The sequence below is a fragment of the Columba livia genome, chromosome 1, assembly GCF_036013475.1.
Source record: "Columba livia isolate bColLiv1 breed racing homer chromosome 1, bColLiv1.pat.W.v2, whole genome shotgun sequence".
NCBI lineage: Eukaryota > Metazoa > Chordata > Aves > Columbiformes > Columbidae > Columba > Columba livia.
Genome location: NC_088602.1, coordinates 44,026,809 through 44,052,410, shown reverse-complemented (window position 1 = coordinate 44,052,410; position 25,602 = coordinate 44,026,809). Strand labels below are relative to the sequence as shown.

At 37.8% G+C, this 25,602-nt stretch overlaps 1 protein-coding gene across 5 annotated transcripts in view; it reads right to left on the bottom strand.

Moving 5' to 3' along the window:
- Positions 1–25,602, bottom strand: part of PIBF1 (progesterone immunomodulatory binding factor 1) — a 117,197-nt gene that overhangs the window by 91,109 nt on the left and 486 nt on the right. For 4 of the 5 annotated variants that reach the window (XR_010471048.1, XM_065055443.1, XM_065055462.1 and 1 more), the window contains exons 1-7: positions 25,424–25,579; positions 23,943–24,258; positions 23,028–23,128; positions 20,748–20,946; positions 14,727–14,846; positions 5,641–5,774; positions 3,549–3,657 (exon numbers count right to left, since the gene is read on the bottom strand). Coding sequence is in view for 4 of the 5 variants with exons in the window: in XM_065055443.1 (XP_064911515.1) it covers positions 3,549–3,657; positions 5,641–5,774; positions 14,727–14,846; positions 20,748–20,946; positions 23,028–23,128; positions 23,943–24,194 (915 nt within the window). In the remaining variant the exon portion in view is untranslated. Of the gene's footprint in view, positions 1–3,548; positions 3,658–5,640; positions 5,775–14,726; positions 14,847–20,747; positions 20,947–23,027; positions 23,129–23,942; positions 24,259–25,423; positions 25,580–25,602 lie in introns of those variants that run through there. The other variant, XM_065055453.1, reaches the window with a different exon arrangement.

Genomic DNA, 25,602 nt, shown 5'->3' with positions numbered 1-25,602 from the left:
CTGTTTGAGGTGAACATTGTCAGAGAACAAACACAGAGCATAATGGCACTGGTGCAGTGGCCCAGCTCCTTACTCATGGGAACAAAATGCAGTTTTATTACCTTAAATAATTTTGCCATTTAAGCTCCTGAGGATGTCAAATCCCAAGTTCAAAGAAAGACAAATGAATAACTTATCAGAAATATGTCACCCAAAGATATAAAGGCATCATGTACATGTTTTAGATAGAATTCAACCTTCCTGAGTGATGAAAGGACTCAAAGTTACTCAAGGGAGATACACCAGTCAAAGACATGGAACACCTAGTTAAACAGCTGAAAATCTGTCGAAAAAAAATGCTCTTTGAGATATGCTTCTCTCCATCTGCCCAATTGCTGAGCATCACAGAGGGTGAGGTACAAATGCCTCTCCTACACTTTGTTTTACTTGAGCAAAAAACCACCACACAACTGTCCTCTCTCTTCAAGTAACAGGTTATATGTATATCCATAATGAACACAGACATCATGGTTTACTACATCAATACAGAAATCTAGGAGTTACTGTCCCTCCAACTGCTCCTCCCGCAGAATAAATACTGTGTAAACACTTATAATTGTATGCTCTTCCAATCCAGAACCTGTGATACCATATCAGCATACACAAATACCACCACAGACTTTCCAAGAGATTCAAGTAATCACACAGTTTGAAGTGGTATTTTAGTTTAAAGTAGTGCTACTTTTATTCCCTCTCAGATTAATCTAGTATAAAGTTCCTGATGAATAAACAGCCTGACAAAGCCTTCAGACTGATATACAAAAGGTGAATATAAAAGATATTTTCTAAAAGAAACTTAGTTTCTTCCCTAGTGTTTCAGAAAATCTCTATGACTACCTGTAAAATTAGGCAGTGGTAGTTATAGACATTATTTTAGCTGTAACACTATTATACAGAGACACTAAGGAACACAATCTCCTCTGAATTCTCTCCGTTATGATTGGTCTCATTTACTCAGCTGTCAAAGTGCTACCACACAAAGATCCTCAATTTGATTCTTGCCTGGACCAGTCCGGAAGTCAAGAACAACCTTCTCATGCAGTGCCCCTTTCATATCACATAAAAAATAAATTCAGAAATTAATTCAGAACAGCCAATCAATTATTTCTCCATTACTTTTGGTGTTTCCTGGAAAGATTTCTATACAGAAACACTGCTTAAAAATAGTCTTATTTTTGCATCGAAGTTGCACTGAGCTACAAACCATCTGAAAACTAGTCAAGGATGATATAAACTGAAACAAGTTTCTTTCTTGAGATTCAGTAAAAGCCTCTTCTCCCTCCTGAAGAGACGTTGCAAAACTACACCTACATCAGACAGAGGGAAAAATCCCTTTTTGATACCCATAATTTAGAATGGTTCCACCCTAACTATCTTATTTAAGGTAAATAATTAATCCTGGAGGTTCCACAAAGGAATCCTCCCTATGAACAATTTAGATGCAGAAATGGTGAAAATGGATCCTGAGTAATGCAAGCTTGTACTGGTACAAACCAACAAAAGTCCTATAGATCAAGGCTGTGGACTTAGAAACATTACATGTTTGTGTTTGAGTCCCTTGACTCAAAATTTGTCATACATGCTCAGTACAGCAGCCATCACTGAACACAGTTTGTGACTCTTGCATCAATGAATTGCCGAACAGAGAAGCGGCAATGGACATCTTTCTTGACCTGACAGGCGTCTGGCTCTTGGAATCCTTTGGAGCAGGAGAAACACATTCACCTACGCAATATTAGTGCTACCAGAATGGCAATGACTGAGATCTGAGTGAAGTCACTGAGTTAAGTGGACCAGGAACTCACCAGAACCCTAACAAACATGAAAACCACTCTGTGCCTGAAGATGCATTTATTCATTTTCCTAGCAGAAAGATTTTCAAAGACTTCTGGAGACAGGTTAGAGAAAACCAGTCCATCAGCCTAGTAGATAATCCTGCCCAAAAGGTAAGCAGCACTGGGATTCCGCTTGTCAATATGCAGCATCATAGAAAAAAGAAGTCCGGAATAGCAGGCTCTCTATTCCTGACCCGGAACTAACTTCTGTAAAGGCGAACTGAAGGAAAACTCAGGTAACCGAACCATTCCTTTACTATAGAGTCACAAAGAAGAAAAGCTACGCATTCTACTGATGTCTAAAAAAAAACCCACACAACAAAACCTAAGAGGTACAGTAGCTCTGCCCTACTGTCACTATTGCTCAGAAAGAGCTAAAGCAAGTTACAACTAGTTCTGCGTCTCTTGAAAGATGAAGCATGCTCACAGCATTCAGCCTTTACTGGTAAATGTTGCCCTTGGGCCTCCCAGGTTCTGGAGAATATGGGCAGAGTTTGGATGGCTGAAGCAAAGGAAGACTAAGCTAGAGACCTAGGAGAATGGCAAAAGAGAAAGCACACAACCAATGTTGAAGGAGATAGCCACCATTGCTGTGAGGTTGGCCAGCTGTTTGAAAGATCATAGCAGGTGAGCAAGGCTTTTGATGACCAGAATCCACCTTCAAGGAGCATCCAGGGAACTGTGGGTTGAAAAATCTAAGTTCAGTTCCTGCAAAGACCGTGAAGCAAATCCTCCTGGAAGCCAAATCCATGCATATGGAGGAAAAGGTGACTGAAAACAACTAGCAGGGATTTACCAAAGCCAAACTGCGCCCAGCAAACCTGACAAGAATATTTATTGTCTCTATGGACATGGGGACAGCTGCTTATGTTATTTACTTGGACTTTTGCATGGCTTTCAGCCATCTCCCATAACACCTCTGTGGGAAAATCAACAAATATGGATTAGATGGACAAATATCAGTTGAGCAAACTAAACATGAGCCAGAAGTGTGACCTGAAAGCAAAGGCAGCCAAATGCCTGCTAGATTGTATTAGCAACAATGCAGACAATAGGCTGAAGAAACTTCTTATCCTGTGTTCAGTTCTTGTGAGACTCTATTTGGTGTGCCATGTCCCATTCTGAGTTCCTCGTAAGGACACACATTAACATACTGGAGCAAGACCAGAAGAGCTCTACCAAGATGGTCATGGACTGCAGCACATGATGTACAAGGGGTTGAGAAAATTTTTTTTTTCAGCTTTCAGAAGAGAAATCTGGGTGGGAAAAATCTCACTGTTATCTTCACCTATCCAATTGCCACACACAGAAAGAGCCAGACTCTCAGAAGTGCCTTGGAAAAGGCAACAGAAAAAAAACTGCAACAACTCTGATTAGATTTTACAAAAACTTTTTTCACAAAGAGGGTGGACAAACAGTGGAAGAGACTCTCCAGAAAGGCTGTGGAATCTCCACCCTTGGAGATATTCAAAACTTGACAAAGCACTAAGCAACATGACCTACGCTGGCTCTGCACTGTGTTGAGAGGGTTTGATCAGCTGGTCTCCTGAGGACTATTCTAATAGACTTTATTCCATTATCCCACAGGTGATCCTGACAGACTTGATTAGACAAAGAATCAAATTCCTGAGGTGAAGAAACCAACAATTACTGAAATAAGAACTTTACATTTACCTCTTTTGATAAGTCATTTCTTTCTTTAGCTTGTGCTTTGTGTGACACCTCTAATATTTCATATTTTCTTCTTAGTTCTGACAATTCATGTTCAAATACATCACGTTCACTGTTAAAATAAAGTGAAACTATTAGATGCATAAAATGTAATAAACAAGATCCCTTAGCATTTGTGATTTCTCAGTGTTCTTTCAGTTCATGACACCAACTTCTTCCAACTAGCCACTCATACGGCAATCAGTGATAATCTTACCTTTTTTAGTTAACACCTGCAATAGTATCTTATTATATGAAAGAATTTTCTTCATTTCTAAGTATCTAAAAATAATACTCAGTTATAATACAATATAATCCTGAATTCCCATCCTCTTCTGATTATTCTTCTTTATGGTAACTTGGGGCTATACATTTCTCCCTTAGCAATGAACCATAAGTATCCCTGTCCATCCTTTCCTCTTTATCAAGCTTTTGATGCTATTTCCCATGACATCCTCTTGAATCTTTTGCAGATATTGGAGTCCGATGAAAGAATAAAGCAACTGAATTCCCACCTTCCTAATCAAACAGAAAGCAATGTATACTTTCCAGTTTCTGCCTTCCCTTGTATACAGTCCCTTGGTACCTGAGGGTGTTGTACTGCTCACGTTTAAAATATACATGACATAGCCGCAAAAATTATGTTAGTGTCCTGAATAGGAGTGCTTTCAATTTGCACAAAGAAGCAGCTCTGTGTCTCCACTTTATCTGACCCTGTCAGAACAGTGAAATAAATGAGCCAGTATGAGCTTGCAGTCTGGAAAAAAGTTAACTGATTTTATATTAAGCATAGCATAGCTTTAAAGCTGAAAAAACTTGTAGTATGCCAGAACTAAAAGATTTGACATAGCATTTTTAAAGGCAGAAATGAGCCTGGAAGTGATTAACTCCTGCAATGCTCCTAAATATCCTTATGCAGTCATGCCAACAGTGCTCTCCCCTCCCCGTCGTCTGTGCCTACCCAGATGAATACAACCTACTCTCTCAAATACAGTTTTGGCACGTTCATTCATGCCTTTTTCAACTCAAGACTATTTCAAATGTATGCTGTTAAACACTGGAGCCATTCACATGGACGTTATTACAATTCACTTATTAAGATGCAGTTGCACATGGGAAACAAACCATAGCATCAACCCATCCTGTTTGCAATAAGCTTCCAGGTAGATTCCAAGGTTGGTTTAATGTGAACAGGAATCCAGAAGACAAACTCTCCTTCAAATGACTTAGTGGCAAAGTCATTTGTGTCCGTAACCGTGCCTGAGTTCATTCAGCATGGGCAACTAAGGAGCTGACAGGGTGTTTTCTATTAATAATCCCCATTTTTTAATCCATTCCCCAACAAATGTGCCAAAAGGCAGATTTCTTGTACTTGCAAGCACACTGAAAAAGCTGTTTGGGAGCTGGACTGCAAAGCATATGTCAATGAGCGTATTTATAAGAAGTCCACCTTCACTATTTCGCAATTGTTTATAAAAAGGGCATTCAATGTGTAGCCTAAAACTGTAACATCTGTGTTTTAAAAATGAAGACAGCCACTTGAACTTCCTGCAGCTAAGCCGACTTGCTAAGGTAGTCCTAGGATTCTCTAACAGGAAGTTCTCATAACAGCCCTTTCAAATTAATGGTTACAATGGTATCTTAAGTTGTAAATATTAATTCCCAAGGTCCTACCCTCTTAATTCACTGTGTAGGCACCACACAGCAGAGCACAGGGCCTTTTGTTAGATCATTGCTTTCAAACTAGCAAAAAAAGAGTTCTTGTTCTAAGATGCTTGGAATCAACAGCTCCCACTTCTTCAGTTGCAATGAGACTGGAGGCTCCTTTGAAAACACACTAAATCCCTAAATAGAAAGTTTTAAAAAGATAATTCGAAGCATCAGATTTCAAAATGTTGTTTATCTTATGACTGCAACATACTACAGAAGATAATTGAACTATTAGTGGATTGAGGTAAAGAAAAATACCTGTACTGTGCATAAGCCAAAAATCAACTGAAAAACTCTAGTAAATCAAGGTTGAAGTTTAGAACATCCAAACTATAGAGATACTTACCATTTTACTTTATCATAGTTCTCTTGTCTGTAATCACCTTGCTGAATCATCTGCTTGGTATCAGCCAGTTCCAGTGTTAAACGCTGGCATCTCACCTCAAGCTCTGACCGATTCCTCATCTCATCTTCATAGCTCTGGAAGATAAGACATTTTGAAATTATCACAGCTACACTGATATTTACCTAAAGCAATCACTGACTAAGTTTTGTGAAGACCTCTTGTGAATATCCAAGTGGTAGTATTTTCATTTGTCTGAGTGCTTGAAATCTGGCACACATCACGAATTAATCAGCTATACTTATATTCAACTTATTTTTATCTTATTCTAAATAGCTGGTTAATGCACTTATTTTTCCTAATGCATTTGTCCGTTAGCACAACTTCCAAGACCAGTAACCCTCATCTATACAGCCAGTGGTCTACAAACCCATAGTAGGAGCACAAAAGTCACACCATATTTTCAAACAAGTGTCACTCTGAAGATACTTGCTGGTCCACTTGAAAAAGAGAAAGAGGATTGGTCATTCAGAAAGTTTGGAAACTTCTGTCATTATATAAAAAAATGCAGCCCAAACTGTATCTGGTAACTTACGTCTGCCGAAACGTATCATCCAAATCTTTGGTTGATGTATTAAAAAACAACAACAACAACCACCACCAACAACCAACCAAAAAAACACAACAAGAAAACAAAACAAAACAAAAAGGTGTTTATCAAAAAAGGTCTACCAGTATTAATTTCCATTTTCTTTTATTTTTCCATCCTCATATACTTTGAGAAACTACTATGGGAACTAGGAAAAGGGGACCACAGCAAGAGAACACACAGAAAGCGCTTGTCTTTTAAACTTTTGAAGGCAAACAGATTTCCTAATCATCATACTCTTTCCTCCCACCCCTTATGGGAACAGCAGACTTTTCTACCTTAATCCCAAATCTCGACTCCATTTCTCAGATTTTTGTACAAAGTATGTTTTATTTTCACAAACTTAGCTTACATGCTTGTCCTAAATGCTGTACTACTTAGTAATTTCTCCACAAAAACAACAAAAAATAATGCTCATCCACCTATACTAGGGAAAACTGATACACAGCAAAAAGAGTTGCTTGCTAAAAATGTGAGAACATCCACTGGGAATCTAGATTTTTTTTTTTTGTATATTCTGCTTCTCAGCATACTGCTGAGTTCTGTTTATTTTTTTTTCTGCTATGGCTGATACATGGCAAGCCTAATAATGGATGCTTGATAAACAACAACTCCATCTCGTTACACTGAATGGACATCACAATATTATTCATTGAAAGCGAATACAAAATCAAGTAACTGCCTTAAGATGTGATTACAGAACTAACCATTTAGCCACTGCAAACTTAATTTATTTTGCAGTGAAGGACACTGTATGAGTGCATAATTTTTCAAAATAAATGGAAAGCTATGCTTTACAGAGTTATAAGAGAGGAAGTAATTGTGTCTAGCTAGCTTTTAATAGACAAGAAAAGTTCAAGACAACAGCATAAATGTAGTGGATGACTCCTAAATACAGCTTCCTATGAGGAATGAACACAAGGATAATACTCTAGGATAGGGATGGAAAGATACAAAGAACACTCAGATCAAATTCACAAGCACCATAACTGAAAGACTGACAGAATGCCTTCTTGAAAAAACACTTAAAACGCTTGTAAGACACTATAGAAAACCTCCCTGAGCTACTAAACATACTGTAACTATTCTGTTGATAAGAATGTTTTGGTTTATATTTCAAAAATCTAGTAATTGTCATTTTCAGTGAAATCACATTAGACCACAATCACAAAATCACAACACTGGGAAAGCTTTCATGAACATTTTGGATGGCATATCATCAAGAACACATGATCTAAAGACACGATAGTTATTACTCTTAACATACTGGTATATATGGATTATTTTATGTTTACCCTCATTAATGGATATACATTAAGCACATTTACATTATAGGGCACTTCTGTCTTAAAACAATTAACATGCCGTCATTTATCATAATGGTAAAGCCTCTATCAGATGTTTTTAAAGGCACTGCCTACAAGTTAGCTAGAGTTTCAAATATGCAACATACAGGTGCAACTACCTCCTTACTGAGTGCAAATACAACTCATCTTGCAATAGGAAATGGTGGTAAGGGCACTTAACTTTTAAGTGCAAATTGAGATCAAGTTTGGATACAATTCCTCTGTGGATATCCTGTGCCATTCTGCTGCTAATACCATGCTGGAATTCATACATCCTTCACAGAGTGGGCTATTGAAGCTCTTACAGTATTACATACTTAGGAGCCAGAAGACAACTATCAAAAGTAGAAAATCAAATTGGTTAACCTCTAGACAAATTGCTCATGAACAGCTCTACAGCAACAATTAAGAGAACCGTTAAGTATCTACAAAATTAGCTCCTTCTTATACCTGAGACCTAAACTAGGCTTTGAATTTTATTAACAAACCGATTGTTAATGTCATGTTAATGTCATGTAACAATAGGATAACTCCAGGGAAGGGAAGTTAAATTCTACTTTTGAAAAGTGATACTAGCACATGCCTGAAGTATCAAGCTGTTAAACAGATAATTAAAGGTGTTTTGTTCAATTTTGTTTGGTTTTTTAAAGATTTATTATAATTCTTGAAGAAATACTAACTCTACTGCATAGGTCACTGTTTTCCAACCACTTAATCTTTTAGATGTCAAAGTTGTATTTTAATCATAGGAAGAAATGTGACAAGGCAAGCTAAGAAACAGTCTATAGGGTAACTCACAAAAAACCCTACACGGTATGTATATCTCCAGGTAGCAGATACACAAATTTCTGGATTTTTATAGCAACATATCTTAAAGACATACAATCAAGCTGCCTGTGCTTAGGAAGAATAAGCCTTGCTTTGCATGTGAAGAAGTGAATTTAGTCTATAACAATGTCCATATACCCTGAAATGAATTGAAGATCTCTGTAATGGAACAGCTTTATCTTTCAATTTATCTTCAAGAGATAGCCTGGAAGTCTGGATGAACAGCTTTGTCCTGAGGGCTTTTAAAAGGATCAAGATCCAGAGTCCTTTGACGGACATGAATGAGGTCTGGAAATAACACCAATAAATAAAAATAAACTTAAACAAGCCCACAAACTTTAAAAAAAATTAGAAGACAAACAGTACTTCCTCACATGGGATGTGATTGCGATGATCCTGCCAACAATGCATGGCTTTTCTTCAGCGTCTTACTAATTTTTGCTACTGCAGAGAGTAGCAACTCAGGCAGATGGGGTGGTTAAAACAAAGCTGTCCTGTGTGCCTATAGAAATTGTTAACAGAGCTGTCTGAGAGACCCAGTATTAAACAATACAGGTGCTTTCTACAGAGCATGTGAATCAGTCCCTACCAACAAGCACTTCCATTTGGTTTACAAACACTGTCGACAGATGGATGTTTCAAGCAAGAAGATTCTGAACTTGCCTGATCTGCACCATTTAAAACCCAAACTGGCAGAGAAACTAAAGATCTAATGAGAGACCCCACTCTTATGATATTAAGCTTCACTGCTATCCTCCATTTGGAATGAATGGCAGCTTATTGCAGTCATGGAAATGAATACCTATTATTTCTAAATTATACCTACCTATAATATCTAAATGTCAAGTGCAAAAACTGGGTGACATACTTTTTGAACAAAGTCAGTGACACATAATGCATGGTAGGGATTATTTGATCTTTCAAAAAGCCTTTGGGGATAAGAAAATAAACAACAGAAATGCATGGAAAAGATTAATCATCCAATCAAGCAGAAGTAGCATGACTTCTTCACACAGTCTACAGATAAGCCTGTGGGTGAAAGTGATCCTGCTTTTAAAAAGAACAAAGAACATCTTCGAAGGATCACTTACACAAGCCAGCACTTTCTGTTCATATGCTAAGGTACCTATTGGCCATAGGCAAATGTAAAGTTACTATACCACTGTGATGTGGAAACCAGTTCCCTCAAGTTACTTGGATGAGGTGCTGCTACTTAGTCAAGATGATGTTTTGCTTCAATCTCTTTGTAAAAAGACTTGCATTCAAAAATACATTACTTATTTTAAATGTCAGCAAGAAGTTATCAATGATTGGATGAATAAGAGATCTCTGTTAGCGTGTCGAGAGGAAATTGGAAATCTGTCAAGGACTGTAGATGGGGCACAATCTGCCACTAAAAATTATAAATAAAAATGCTGAGCTACTTTCAACATAAGGAAGCTCTGCAAGAAAGGTAAGAAAAAGTAAGAAAGAGAAGCTTTGGCATAAGTGCCTCTATTGGAAAAGAAAGTGGGGGAATAAAAACCTGTTTCTCTCCGGATCTGAGCTGACTAGAATCTTCAGTGAAATATCCTCAGATGAAAAGGATCCTTGAGACCATTGCATCAGAGACTAGGATTAAGCCATTTGGTAGTTCTAAACAATAACTAGCACCCTATATAAGCCATAGCTCTATATCAAAAGAGGTAGAAAGACATCAGATAGTAAAGGAAACTTTCATAGATACATAAGTTTTCTCAGAGTCTTGGAAATGTTAAACTAGTGTACCAAGCTAAAAGTTATTGGTAGACTATTTTTCTGCGCAGCTTTTTTCCTGAACAAGATTAATATTAAAAATAATGAAGGAAAGAAGGCACATATCTCACCTAAGACTGAGTCCTCATCTGTCCTTTCTAGAGAGAGACGTAAAGACCAAGTAATCAAAGCACTACTTGAAAGAATTTGTGTCAGGGGGCTGGAGAAGGATTCTAGAGTGCAGTCTTTAATTACAGATGTGCAAAGTTCAGAAGAAATCTTGGGGAACACAGTCATTCTGGAGTAGCAAGAGCAGCCTCAATTTTACAGCATTCAGACACATCTAGTGCCAACTGATCCTTTGAGTGCAATAGATTCATTCTTTGAAGACTATAGAAATGTTCTTCCTCCAGCTGGGAAACATTATCACAGAGAAAATTGTTAGGTATGTCTAGCAAAACCTGACAGCTACTAATCCCAATTCAGAGATGAGGCCTTAGAAGAAATCTTTGTCCTACATACATCCAGCTTTGTCTTCAGGCTAACCATAGCTTTTAGATAAATCTCATACTATAAATTCGTTTGTAAGTCCCAAAGGCAACTTTACAGAAAAAAATAACTAATGAAAGGAAGCCCTGATAAAACTGCACCAAGACCAAATTCCAGGAAAACATTGCCAAGAAACTCATAGCCAGAAGAAAAAAGCAATACTTAATCTTCTAGAGCTACAAAGAAAAGCAGAATTTCCCTCTCAGACTCTCCCAGCCTTGAGAGAAACACACAAGTAGTAAATTACATCTGTCTGAGGGAACGTTCTAACCACTTTGGAAGCAAACAACTCTGAAAATAGTACATTGATATTTAGCATGGGAACACACACATCAGAAGCTAGTTTTGTTTCTGGGAAGCTCCTGGTAATACACCACTATATCTGGACTTTCTTCTCTGCACCTCCAAAGTTGATGGTGCCAACATTATTTGTACTTGAAGTACAGAGCACTGTAAAAGAAGGACTGAAATGAGTCTGTACTGTACATTTGCTAACAGATCAGTCAGAACTGCCATAAAAGAACATCACTTTTACCAGTTCCACTGCCTCCATCCAGTCTGCTGCTGCTGCACCTAGAATCAGAGGAACTGTACTGGTCTAAATCACAGATGCAGCAATTGAGTACAGAGATCCATTGACTTAGTGGTTAGTACTGCAGAACCACTTATACTGACGAATTTAAAACCAGAAATTGGTGACAAAGATCTTTCGACACTATCTGTGTTTATCAGATTATGTTTCAGTGTTAGAAATCAAGCTTCACACGCTGTTCTCTGCTACCAGTCATCAGAAACAGCTTCTATCCCTACCAGGTCTGCATTACAGCTTCAGCAGGCTTTTATTAAGTGCTAACTCAGAACAGCAAGACAGTCAACAAGAGAACTTGTTACAAAGTCAAAGAGCTTTAGTGGTCTTACTCCTCAGCATACTAAGAATTATAAGAGGAGACTGATAAACACTTCTGCCCCTTCTGAACAAACAACATATGTATTCATATACCTAGACTACAAATACAGGTGACAAACATTCGAAAGACATCTTTTCTGCCCTAACGTCAGAAATAGAAGTTTTTCTAATACAAATGAATTAACTAATTGCCTAGAGATAAAGAAAATGTGGATTTGTCAAGGCTTAGGAAATGAGTTTCTAGAAGGCTACAACTCCATTTTTAGAGAACCAACCTTCTGAACTGATACAGCTGGATGCTCATAAACTCAGTTGGCTGAGAGGACACAATACCAGGTCACAGCACTCACTCCTGCACCAGGCCAGTTCTGTTGTGCCAACAATGAGCTTTGTTTATTTTTTTGTTTAGTGGGTTCCCCCTCACCTCCCCCAATAAACAAACAAAAAATAGGACAGCATGTAACAACAAAAGATTTAGTGGGTCTGAAGACCTAACTTTACATAATTGATACTGAGCCATATTGCCTTATCGTAATAGTGTTCAGAGAACATAACTATGCTGCTTTGCTTTCTCACAAAACAGTACATAAAGGCTTATGGGCAGAGAAAACAAAATAACCAATCTGTCTCACATTCACACTCCAAAGCAAGAATCAGTACAATTAGAGCTCATTTCCTTTGACTGAATTAAAGGACTGCAGCCATCTAGTCACAAATTAACGAAGCTGATGTTAGGCAATGGTTGTCTTATTTGATGATTTAATTTCACACTTAAATTTTCCTATATTTGGCTTAACATATTATGTAAGTTTGGATTTTTCTTTAAACTTTCTCAATTCTTTGTTGGCTAGATAGACTTTCCTATGAGTTTAAACCTAATTCTGTAGTATTTCTCATTATTTTATACCTGGGTAAATGTCTGCATGTATATAACTTGCTCAAACCTAGTCTGTCAGCCATGAACAACCAGAAAAACCAGCAAAATCCTCCTCCCTCAAGTCATTAATAGTTAACAGAAAGATTTGGACTAAGCATGTATTTTAGTTCCATTCCATATTCTACAAATAGGAAAAAAAAGTTTCCTAAAGAAGTCTGAACAGACACTTTGTTGATGAACCATGTAGAAAATAGAAATATTGCAACCATTAGAAAAAACTTGCGCACCTTGAATACACTTATTTGAAAACTGCAAGAGATGCACAGGTTTGTCAGCTTTAGTGTACCAAGTCCATTAGAGATTCTAAAGTACCCTCATGTATTGATGATGCTCCTCTTGCCTTATTATCTGAAATGGCCTGAGGTACCTTGTTACAGTCACGCTCATCACATCATTAGGTCAAATATAATACATAAAGCATCTCATATGAGGCCACATTTCATTAAATATCCAAAGCATATCATCTCTATGCATAACAGATATGTTGAAGACTTGGGTTTGTGGGTTTTGGGTTTTTTTTTTTTTTGACAATATGGAAGAACTGTAGTAAGTGATCTTATCTGAAACCTGAGAATCCTAAGGAATAATTTTTATTAACAAGTGTAAGCCTTTTTTTCCTTGTGATATTTCAATATCTGGATGTCTTCCCTGATTTTTTTTTAATGAGGTATTAATTCTCACTAATTGTCTCTCATTTTACACATGATTATGCAAACAGAGGATAGCCATTCAAAGAACCACCTCAGTTCAACACAGGCAACATTCTAGTGCTTTCTCATCAGCATCAAAAGAAAAGCACAGTCAACTTCAAACCTTGAAAAATAAATCAGTGGGAAAGGTGGATACTGCCACCATGTGGTATAAAAAAAAAAAGAACAAAATTGGACGTTTCTATCTCAAAAAAGGGTAATGAACCAAGAAAAATGTTTCTAGCACAACTTTAATTATTGTTATCTACTATCCTGTTAAATTGCTGCAGTAAAAATTAACACAGATGTCAGTCAAACCTCAGAAGGCTGAAATCCTCCTGTAGAATTTTATTAAATTGGACCACATTAAAGTACAATGAAGGAAAATGTTCACATAAATCAAAGTTAGCAGGATTAATTTAATCTCAATTATGACCATAGATGATGACACAAAATAATACTGAAGGACACATATATGCAAATGTTATTGGCTACTTTTTCTAATTCAATCAAAAGGAGAAATGAAAATAACTTGAATTTCACAAGATAATCCTGTATAATTAATATATCTTTACACTTGATTCTTCCAGAAGTAAGTTTTGAGGGAAAAAAAAAGGTGGTAACTGAAGAATAAATTGTGAAGTAGTAAAATAACAGTGGTATTTAAGTGTCTGCAGCCATCACTTAGATAAATATACTCTGTGTAACTGAAACTGTCTTATCACAACCCCAGATTTATTGCAGAACTGTGCTAAAATAGAAATCATCCTAGCTATATAAATGGTAAGAACACTATAAATGTTTATAAATACCTTAAAAACAACATTATCCTTATATTGTTTCAATTACTTTACTCTTTGAAAATGAAACTTAAATATATTTAGATAATTTGTTTCTCTGCTTCTGTGTTTATACATTATCTGATATCAAATTACCTTTTTCTTTAGTATAGAAAGATATAGGAAAGTTAAAATATAAGATGTTGAAAAGCATGACAGAGAAGATGCAACTCCAAAGAACTATTAAAGAACATATTTTAATATTATTAAAATAAAAGGTGAAGCAAATTACTGCCAAGGCATAACCATCTCAAAAACTATACACTGAACCACCATTGTGTCTTCAACTACTGCCGGATGGATCTCCTGCCTCAGCTTCCCTGCCTTCAACCTTCCCTCAGAAAGCACAACAGAGCTGGTAAGAGTCTATCCTGAACGGTCTCATGAACAAATCTTGCAGGGTTGTCGTAAAGTAAAATTAGGTGTTATACAAAAATGTATACAGCATGTTTCCCCTTACCCTCCCTCCCTGCACCCTCATCCCCCCAGTACTTTTCATACACCAAAAAAGCTTTTATATCTTGTATGTGAATAATGATATGAAGAATGGGTTTCTTTGCAGTATACATGTATTTACAGTTTCTTATTTGAGATAATTAAGGTGCACAGACCTCTGTCAGACACTTCAATTGGGATTTGTATCCACTTAGTTCTTCTGTTAGGCTCTCCTTTTTCAGCTGTAGATCACTTAGCTCTTTTCTTAAGGGACGGACTACTTCATAGAATCTGATCTAGAAAAACAAGATACATATTCAAGACTAGCAAAATTGCAATCACAAAACTACAATCCCCAAACCAAATCAGCTAAATATTTTATGTCAAGAATTCACCAAATGATTTCTAGTGCACGTCAGGAATTTGTTGTGGGTGGAAGGGGGGACTCTTAAAGCAAAGACAGTGACTTTCTTCAGACTTCGACAGCAGCAGCTAAGAAATAATCAATTTGTGTTTGATACTGAATAAAAAAAAAACAAAACAAAACAAACAGGAATAAAAGTAAGGACATACATTTCTGTTCAACTACAGCAGCTCTCAGTCAGGCCTCTCAATTAAAAAAATCCAGCCGCTAAGGGACCACATGATCCTACCCTCTTATTTGTAGCAGCTCTACAGCCTATTAGATTAACAATGTTAAAAGAAAAAAAAAAAGCCTCTACTTAGCAATAAAACAACTCACTAACCTCTCCCAAGCCAATATACATTTTTATGGGGTGTGTAGAAATGGAGAGAGATTAGTTTTGTTTTCTGCCATTTCAGTGTGCTGAATCTGCACCAAGAAAACTGCAAGAGCCAGCACTGGACAGGAGAACAGCACATAACCAGAAGAACCATAACACACCCCCAGTCAGCAGCAGCATGTTGCTATTGAGCTGCACCATGCAACTAAGTCTCCGAAAGAGCCTGCTCTGCTCAATTAGCACTGCAAAAAGCCTTGTAAAAGGATTTTCTTCCACTCCAGTCATAGGCATAGTCTCTGACAAGTGTCTCGTATCCATAAAACTTTTCCAGAACATTAATACTGAACAATAAAAATTACTACAAAACACAGTAGTTAAGAAAAAAACACAAAGAACAAAGAGGTTTTTGATATACACCCACACACACGTACACAGAGGTTATTACTCCCAGATTAAGCTGATACCTTATAATGTTTGTTTTGGGGGATGAAAAGGAAAGAATAGATAATTAAGCACTATGTTCATGCAAAAGCTACTCCATCCCCATGTCATTAATGCTTTGTTTGATATATGATTAAAGAAGAAATACAAGCAAGAAAGCACAGATCAAGTAAGCATTCAAGAGCAAGCTGTACTACACTTCCATGCAGAAGGAAGACAGGTCTCTGTTATGCTACCTGTTAATAGCAGAAGACACAAAGGTTCCAAGTATATTCCATATAATTGACAGTATACAACTCCAAAAACCACAGAAGTCGTAGAAATTTGCGATGTAAACATCAGTGTAGCTTGCTTTATCCAATAAAGCAAGTGTACAAGATGACTTGAAGATCAGTATAATGGGAAGGCAGAAAAAGGAAATTTTCTAATAAGTGGTGGGGTTATTTTTTTTGTTTGTTTTCAAGTTTTTCCAAATATTGTGCTTGCTGAAAGTTGCAGTTATTTGTTTACTCAACAAGAGATCTCCACTTTTCATGCTTACTTTTAGATGCAAAATAACCATAAGCTAAAACGAGACATATGCTATAAATTTAAAGTAACTTTTTATTCAAAAAAATGCAAGCTTTCCCAAAATACAGCTGCCATTTAAATTTTTTTTAATATGGTAGCAATGGATTCTCAATTTGTTATGTTACAATTTATACATGAAAAAAAGCAAAATTAAGGATGTTTTTTAAAACTACCATTCAATTAAACCCAAATAAGCTGTAATTTTTTTATTCATGTTCTGAAACTTTCAAATGAAAAATTGAACCATCAGATGCTACAGTTAAAACTACAAGTTGTCTTTCTGTTCTGGGAATTGAACTAACTGTGTATTATTGCCTTATTTTACTGCTTCATTAATATTTTTTTCTTGCAGTATTCTCTTCCTTCAATATTTAAGGAGTTTTTTATGTCTGTCTGTGAAATCACACTGATTTCAAGCAAACCCATTAGAACCAAACAGTGAAGTTAGTTTTGTGGTTTCTTTCTAAGTTCTGAACCACAACAGGCTTCAACTACTTCCTTAGGGAAAACAAAATCAAACTAAAAAGCAAACAAAAAAACACCCAAAACCAAACAAAAACAAACAAAAAGAGAACACACCAACAAACTTCAGAAATGTGCATGCAAAGCAATAAGTACAATTTTAGTCTCTTAACTACAGCTTCTGCTGACTACAGTTTTGTCTATCTGGATTCTTTAAGAACTTGTCTGATTACATCTGAAACGGAGCAATTAAATTTGAATCAAATACTCTTTTTCTCCCCAAAAAAGTGATTAGATTTTTTTTTCATAAAAAATAAGTTCTATTGTCACTAATTGCAATAATTTAAAGCCTTGTGGGTTTTTTAAACCACACCTCACTTTTCCCCTTATGTTACTGTATTTTTCTGTGATTTCTCTAGGAAACCTAACTTACCCCATCACTTCCCAAACCACAACAACCCTAAAACAGATTAGCCAGTATCAAATCAAGATGACACGGGATACAGGTATCAAGGATAATGGTATCTGCACAGCCTTCCCAAGAAAAGATCAATCCACGGTAATAAAAAAATGCAAATGAATGCAGCAGATGAGGGGAAGGCTGTAGCAGAAGTTCAACTGTTATTTAGTTTGCTAAATAAACACTAATGTAACTCAGTAGTCAAAGCACACATTTCCTCTTGCCAAATCAATGTAGCAGAAACAAAAATTACTGTAATGGCATTTCAGAAACAGCTGTATATAATAAAAATTACAAATTTATATAGATAGATTACAAATTTATATAGACATACATAGATTGCCTTTCTAGGCAATTTTTAAAAAACCCTTAGCATGTGCCCATCACTTTTAAAGGAAAACTAAAGCTAAAAATGGATCAGTGCAAAGATAGATAAAGTTGGCTTCTGTTAAATGAAATTATGTGAAAGTAGTTCCATCAGTTAACTGCCTTCTTAAACAAGGGGCAAATGAGCTCTGGTTCACAAAATGATACAACTGGAAGATATGGCAATTACAATTAGATCAAACAGAATTCACAGATACCATTTTTAAACAACTTGGTGAAAAGGTTTTACAGGAGAGTACACAATAGGTTCACTTAACTGAACAAATCAAGTTGACTGGGCTGCCAAGCACCAGTTTAAATCACCTGAAGCGCTTTAAAATTTTGCACATACTCTTTCTAAAAACTCATTCTTATAAACGGTTTTAAAAAAAGTCGAAATTTTTACATATAAGTTCAAAACAAAAAAGGCTCATTTTAAGAGAAAGATGCTTAAAACATCATTTTTCATTCATCATCATCATCAACATTAAACATTGCTTAGTCTTTGCTCTAACATGTAACTATTGCACCCCTTTGTGGAAGAACAGTGAAAAGCATCTCACATTTGTTTTAATTCTAGTATTTTAAACTTGCAGTATCTCTATATAGAAAACCTGCATTTAAGCAGTTCCTGCTGTTTGTCCAGTATACAAGATTTCATACAAAGTGTAAGCATTTTATATACATTTACTTCTATCCTGGAGAACAGTAAGACAGTATTTTAAAACTGATAAATAGAAGTTTGGAAGAGTCTGGAAATGTCTTGCTCAAGTTTGCTGTAAGCAGAACTCCTTCTCAACAAGAATTTTACCCTAATATCAGCAGACTGTACTATTAGTCTGCACACAGATCTGGACCCAGAGATTCTATCTGCCTGAAAAATACACAACTCCTCCTTAGGTAAGCAAAGCAGAAAACAGCATCAGAAAAATCTTCAACATCCTTTTCCTAGCTTTCAGAATCCAAATGGATGCATAGACAAGATACGCAAAACAGTTCTGTGGCCTCCTAGCACCTCTATCATCTGAAAATCTCAAAGTAATGGTAAAAAAAAAGTCACTGAGCTTAACTGATACTGCCAGGTTCACACTGATCCTGTTGCCAAAAGAAGTTGAGAGAAGCAGCATAAACAAGCATCTTACTACAGTATATCTCTAACATAAAACTAATCTGGCCAAAAAAAGGACTTATTTCAAAAGAAAAATAGTGAAATGTGAAAAGAGGAAAGGGGCTTCACTGAACACATATGTAAATGGAGTTTGAGTCACAGATAAAAGCAGAATTTACTGGTTGAATGCAAGAGGAAAAGAAAGGTACATTAGGGGTAGAAGGTGGCTGTTAATTACTTTTCCTGCTTCACATCTTTTTTAGAGCCCCTTTCTACTCACAAATACAATCTAAACACTCTATTTGTGCTGTGATAGCTTCACTTAAAGCAGCTGGCAAGGCTACTAACTCCTGGTATCTGAGTCACTCGGTTACAGAGTTTTTTGTATTGACTGCCAATCAACTCCTGAAGTCCCTGAGCTTCCTGCACATCAATTTCAAGTAAGCTGGCATGGATTTCAGTTTGTGTTAAAAATCTGCTTTGTCAGTCATGGTGGTGCAGGAATCAACAAAAATACCTCAAATACTTCTACCAAGAACAGCAGGTATTGTAGACAGCTATGGGGTAATAACCTAATAAGCCCCAAGCTAAGTGTTCTTGTTTATCACTCAGAGCCTTAAGAGCTTCCTAGTATTTTCAGAAGTCCAAGTTTTGGAACTTTTGAAAAGATGTTCCCAAGAACATCCTTTAGATAAGAATGACAAGTTTTACTGCTCTGTACTTATCTAGAGCACAATATACCATGACTTTCATCCAGCAAGAGAACTCATTCACACAGCATTTATACCTCAACAAATACACTAGGTTTTTTACCATAATATATCTACAGCTTCCTTAATAACTAGCTCTATAGGAAGTACTTCAGTGCTAGTACTTCTGTGAATTAAAGTTACTTAAGGTTAATGTGTCTAAACCCTCTTCATTCTCAGAAGTGAGCCAGGATGCTCTGGACATATCCCACAGTCTGTGAAAATATTGTCATTTTATTGCAAGCAGAGTACCCCTCTGCCCCTCCATCTACCCATAAGCCAAAATTAACAAACTTTTCAAATAAAGAAATGAGTCTTCAAGTATACTTTAAGGTACAATTTATCTTCTGCATTTAGTCACATAGGAAAAGGCCAGATGGAAAGCATGGGGGATAGGTAAGGGATATTTGCAAGAGCCATGTTAATGTGTGGTTCTGGCAAACAGTTTCAAATTCCTGTTTACAGCCTGCTGTATCATCAATGTGTGCCCACTATTTAATTGTAACACCCCATCTGCTTAACCTTCTTAAAATACTCTCTTTAAGACATCAGAGCCTGGGATTTAAAGGTTCCCCTCTTTACTGGAATCCAGTCATAACAGACTGATCCAGAAGCACATCTGCTTCTGAAGGTCCTTCAGTTCTAGTTGGGAAAGAGTAAGAATTCTAGGAGTACAGACTGACTTCTATCATATGCACATCCCTTTAATTCTAAACAAAGCAATTTACAGCTTGTGGTGGGCTGACCCTGGCCAGCAGCCAGGCACCCATCTGGCTGCTCACTCACTGCCTCCAGTAGGAGCAGGACAGAGCGGAAAATGGGAAGAAAAGCAACAAAACTCCCAACAGTTTAATTAGTGAAGAAAAGAGAGAGGTGAATTTAAACAAACAAGATCCCAAAACACACAAAGAAAATCACTGACCAATCACTCACGACCTCCCACAAGCAGATGGATGCCCAGCCCCTCTCTGAGCAATAACCACCTTGAAAGCCACCCCTCCACTTCCTCTTTCTTCCTTTACCTCCAGTTTATGTCACTGAGCATGATGTTAGATGGTATGGAATATGCCTTTGGCCACCTGGGGTCAGCTGTCCAGCTGTGTCCCCTCAATCTCATGACCACGCACAGCCTGCTTGCTGGGACAAGGGTAGGCAGGGTGGAAAAAAGAGGAAGCTTTGATACTGTATGCTGTCCAGCAACAGCAAAAACACTGACGTGTTACCACCACCGATAACTCCAACCCATTCAGACCAGGGATATAGCTATATTTTAAAGCAATACAAAATGCACTACTCACAGAAACATATTCAGGGATAGAAAGCTGATCTTCAGGAAGAGACTTCAGCTTCTCATAGCAATCATCTGTTAATTCCAAGTCTCGCAAGCTACGACGGATATCGCCAGCCCTCTCCCTTAACTGATGATTCGTTTCCTCCAGTTGCTTCTGTCTCAATAAAATAGTTTCCATTTCTTGTTTCATTAGAGCCTGATGTTTCCTTCAAGATTGATTTGAAAACAGAAGACATTATGCAGTGTGTAACTCAAGTGACAAAGCTTCACAATATCCTGGTAAGAGTGAGTTATGCTCATTTTGTAGAGGGGAAAATTTACAGAGAGATTAGGTAACTAGCACAAGAGTGTATGCCACCATAGTTATACAATAACATCAGACATAGTATATATAAAAATTCAGGAACTTCATAGCCATTGACAAAACAAAGCTGAATCTGAGAAGTGACAATCTCCACATATGCTGACTTGAATTTATAAATTATTCTTAATTTATCAATTAAAAGGTTAAAAACAAGAAAAAGCAGAAAATATTTCCACACAAAATACAAAGAACTAGTAAATCACCAAATAAAGCAATATTAACTTCAACTTGTGTCTCGCTAAGTTTCAACAGATACATGTTTATGGCCGATTCCACACACAACCCTTCATTTTCTACCCAGTGTAACGAGATCATTAAAAAACAAAACAAAACAAACAAACCAAACAAACAAAAACAACAAAAAAAAACCCTCTTGAAAACATGTTCAATTTAAGTTATTCTTCAAAATTAAATAATTTCTAAATTATTTTAAAAGCAATATTACAAATATTAGCTCTGCTAGTACTACAAGGCAATGTCTGCCTGTCTTGTTGCAAAAACACGAAAGAAAATCCCAGGTCAGCAAAGCAGCCACACAAGGATATAGTCTGTACATATGCAGATAGAGTAAAAGCCTGTTAAATGGGGATGAAAAGTGAGGGTGACACACAAGATAAATAATGAAAAGACTGGAGAAAGTAGTTCAATCTTTTTATGCCCACTAATAACATTTTGCACATCAGTACTTTTTTTTTTTCCTGAGCACTCCTCAGATAATTCAAGCATGGCCAATATAAAAGTATTCTACCCTGGTGCAAATAAGCATATAGAATGAGAGACATTTTCCTGCTCTTGGTTGAAAGATTTTGCTGTAATTAATCTCAGGTCTGGCTTCATGTCCCTAAATCTGTTCCAGGCTGACTACAGAAAATGACTTTGAATTAGTCACATCCTGTAAGATGGTGCATATTCTACTGTAACATGAGAATATTAAGTAATGTTCTTCCTTTACAGCCTTACTACAAGTCTTAAAACATCTAATTGTAAATAATTGTAAGTAATTTGGAGAAGCCTGCTAGCCAGTGTGTTGTCAGCTACAGGTTAATTCAAAGTGTTTCAGGAAAGCAAGCAAAAAAGTAAGTTTCTGCATCATTATGAGGAACGGCTGAAGTCACTTGGTTTGTTCAGCCTGGAGGAGACTGAGGGGAGACCTCAACATGGTATACAGCTTCCTCACAAGGGGAGGAAGAGGGGCAGCTCCTGATCTCTCTGGCAACCAATGACAAACCCAAGGGAATGTCAGGAAGATGTGCCAGGGGAGGTTTAGGTTGGACATTAGGAAAAGGTTCTTCCCCCAGAGGGTGGTGGAGCTCTGGAACAGGCTCCCCAGGGAGGTGTCACAGCCCCAAGCCTGACAGTATTCAAGAAGAGACTGGACAACACCCTCAGACACACGGCGTGAACTGTGAGGTTGGGTCCTATGCAGGGACAGGAGTTGGACTCTATGATCCTTGTGGGTCCTTTCCAACTCAGGACATTGTATCATTCTAATTGAAAGCATTTCTGACCAATAAGCAATCCTAATATCCTAATCCTAATGCTAAACATTATCCCCTTACTTTTCCCAAGTCACCCAGGCTGCAGAGTTATTAAAAATGTCTTTTAAGTTGATGGAAAGTCTGCCTCCTCTACCTACTCCTTTTGTTCTTTACTGGTTTTAAGAACATTCTTACTCCAAGTTTCTATTAAATTTTGAATCCAGGTAACAATAAAACCTAAACCACAAACTTCAGCGAGTGAGAGCTTACTTCAAATTTATTTATACATAAATTGAATAAATTCCATTTTTAGAATGGAAATACTAATACAATCTGCAAAAGAAATCCTACTTCTGTAATTCATGATCATCACTTTCCATTAACTACCCATTAATCTGAATTAATATTAATAAAGTTATTAAAGATTAAGTTATTTCCATCATACCTAGCATCTTCCTGCTGTAATGCCAGCTGACTATCCAATCGTAAAGACAACAGCTGCTTTTGATGGATTGCATCATTAAGCTTCTCTTCTAGCTCTTCAATCTAAACACAATTACAAAGATAAAATGAAGAAAATAAGTTACCTTAGTAATTTTAAAAATATGTTTGATCCTAAGAACAACTTCAAAGAAAAAAGTGGAGAGCCCAATGCACTGAGAAGTACAATAACAATTGTCTAGCAAGAAGTCTATGCTAAGGCTTCATAAAATACAACATAGTTTTTGCTCTAATGAAATAGAAATGAAAAAGACTTAGTTCCACAATTCATCTTTTTCAGCCAAATAGCTACTTGTTCAGCTGATTTCAAACTAGGCTTAAACTGAGAACAGCAAGCCAGTGAAAGCCACAGTTAGCACGTAGTAGGCTGTAAATGTGGACAGCACACAAACATGGCAAAGCTTTTACACCTTTCTTAATTTCATATCTTAGTGGAAACTGTGCACAACAAAATATAGTATCAGCATATTGGTATAGTCTAGACACATCTTCATTAATAGGTCATTGAGTAGCATACAGATAACTTTCTAGTATTCCGCAAGTTCAGGTTAAAAGCTCTATTTAAGTTGCTTACATCGGTGACAAAATGATTCATCATTTCTGAAAGAATACAAGTCTTTTGCCTTTGCTTTTGGAAAAGGAAAAACTAATTCAATCCCCCTTATCCATTTATAATATGTTGGACAAATCAGCTATGTTTTACATATCTTTGTTTCCTCCTTTTCTCATTTAATAAATGGCAGCCAAGTAGGCTTCCAGTAATTCACAGGAATTCTTTCCAGAATGGAAGCTGCTACCATACTCTAAAAGCACGAGAAACGAGAAAAGATTATACAACAGAAGAAGCAACATTTCTTACCTTGGTCAAATATTCTACTTTCAAGTTGTCAATCATCAAGTTTTTCTGAGACAATTCTATTTTAAGCAGCTGAAGATTATGGAGCAACTCTTTCCGTTCAATCAGCTGCTTAGTGATTTTAACAGTACGTTCTCTTTCTTCGGAGGATGAAACATCATCGGTTGGTATTGTGGTTTCTAAGCTAATATCTTCAGACTCCAAGGAGCTAGAAATGTTTACTTTCCTGATTTCCTTAGAGCTTTTCTGTGACATTTTGTTTCATTATTTGTAAAGCTTTTCAAAGTTGTACTTCAAGATGAGCCCACAGAAGAATCAACTGCAATAGTCAAAACAATTAAATGAAAGGCATTATGTCATTACAAAAAATTAACCAGTTAAACAAGACCACTAAGCAATACTCCTCAGCATCATGTGATTATATTTTTTTGTTTACCCGAGAAAAACATTTCAAGCAGCTCAGAAGAGGGCAGTTGCCTAAGGACTCTATTTTTAAATAAGTAACAAGAGTTTTGACTGCAATATGCTAGACAGTGATGCAAGCCAAGCTTACTAGTAAGATAATATAGCTATTATAAATAAAGACATGCGCCTGCCATTCATATTATCAGAAGAGCGTGCACCGAGAACTTATGAGACCCATGAGGCATACAGTGCAGGAGAACATCCAATACAGGGCATAGCAACACTAGATAGACAGTAAAGGAATAGTTTGATGTCCACCTTCGTCTTCTCTGGAGAGAGAGTTCCTTTGCTCCTACCAGGCTAACTTACTTCATAGTCAACCATACTTTTACAGCCACTTGGTACAGACCAGAGCTTTTATTTAAGAGATGCACAGACTTTTGCTGTTCAAAGCCCTGCAGGGAGAGGAGATGCTGCACCCAGAGCCCAGGCCAGCACCAAGCCAGACTGCCCTACCACGGGGGGGGTGTGGGGCCCGACAGGGACAAGGGGCAATAGGTGCAAAGTGTAACACCAGAGGTTCCACTTAAATTTGAGAAGAAACTTCTTCACAGTGAGTGTAACAGAGCACTGAAACAGGCTGCCCAGGGAGGTTGTGGAGTTTCGTTCTCTGGAGACATTCAAAACCCGCCTGGACACATCCTGTGTAACCTCATCTAGGTGTTCCTGCTCCGGCAGGGGGATTGGACTAGATGATCTTTTGAGGTCCATTCCAATCCCTAACATTCTGTGATTCTGGGATCCTCCCAGGCCGCAGCCACCTCTACAGGGCAGCGCCGCCGCCCCACGACGGGGGCAGCTGGGCGCGGGTGATGCTGCTCCACCCGCCGGGCGCCCAGCTCAGCGGAAGGCAGCAAGCCCAACCGGTAACAGCACGCAGCGCCAGGGTGGGGGGGAACGGAGCCCGACCCGCCGATCCCCGCGCACGCTGGGCGTGGAGGAAGGAGCCCAGGCAGTGCCACGTACCGCGGCCCAAGCCCCCCCACCCCTCCCGGCCCCGCCAGCCGCTCATCTCTCACCTTAACCGGCGGCCGCGGCCCCGCTGGCGCACGCGCGCGCGCGCCCTTCCGCCGGCCTCAGGGCGCCGAGGCGGGGCCGCGCGACGCCGTCACCACGGCGACCGGGGAGCGCTACCGCCGCCGCTTCCCGCGCCCCGCCGCGCGGCACCATGGGAGAGACGTCGGCACCCCCGTCCAGT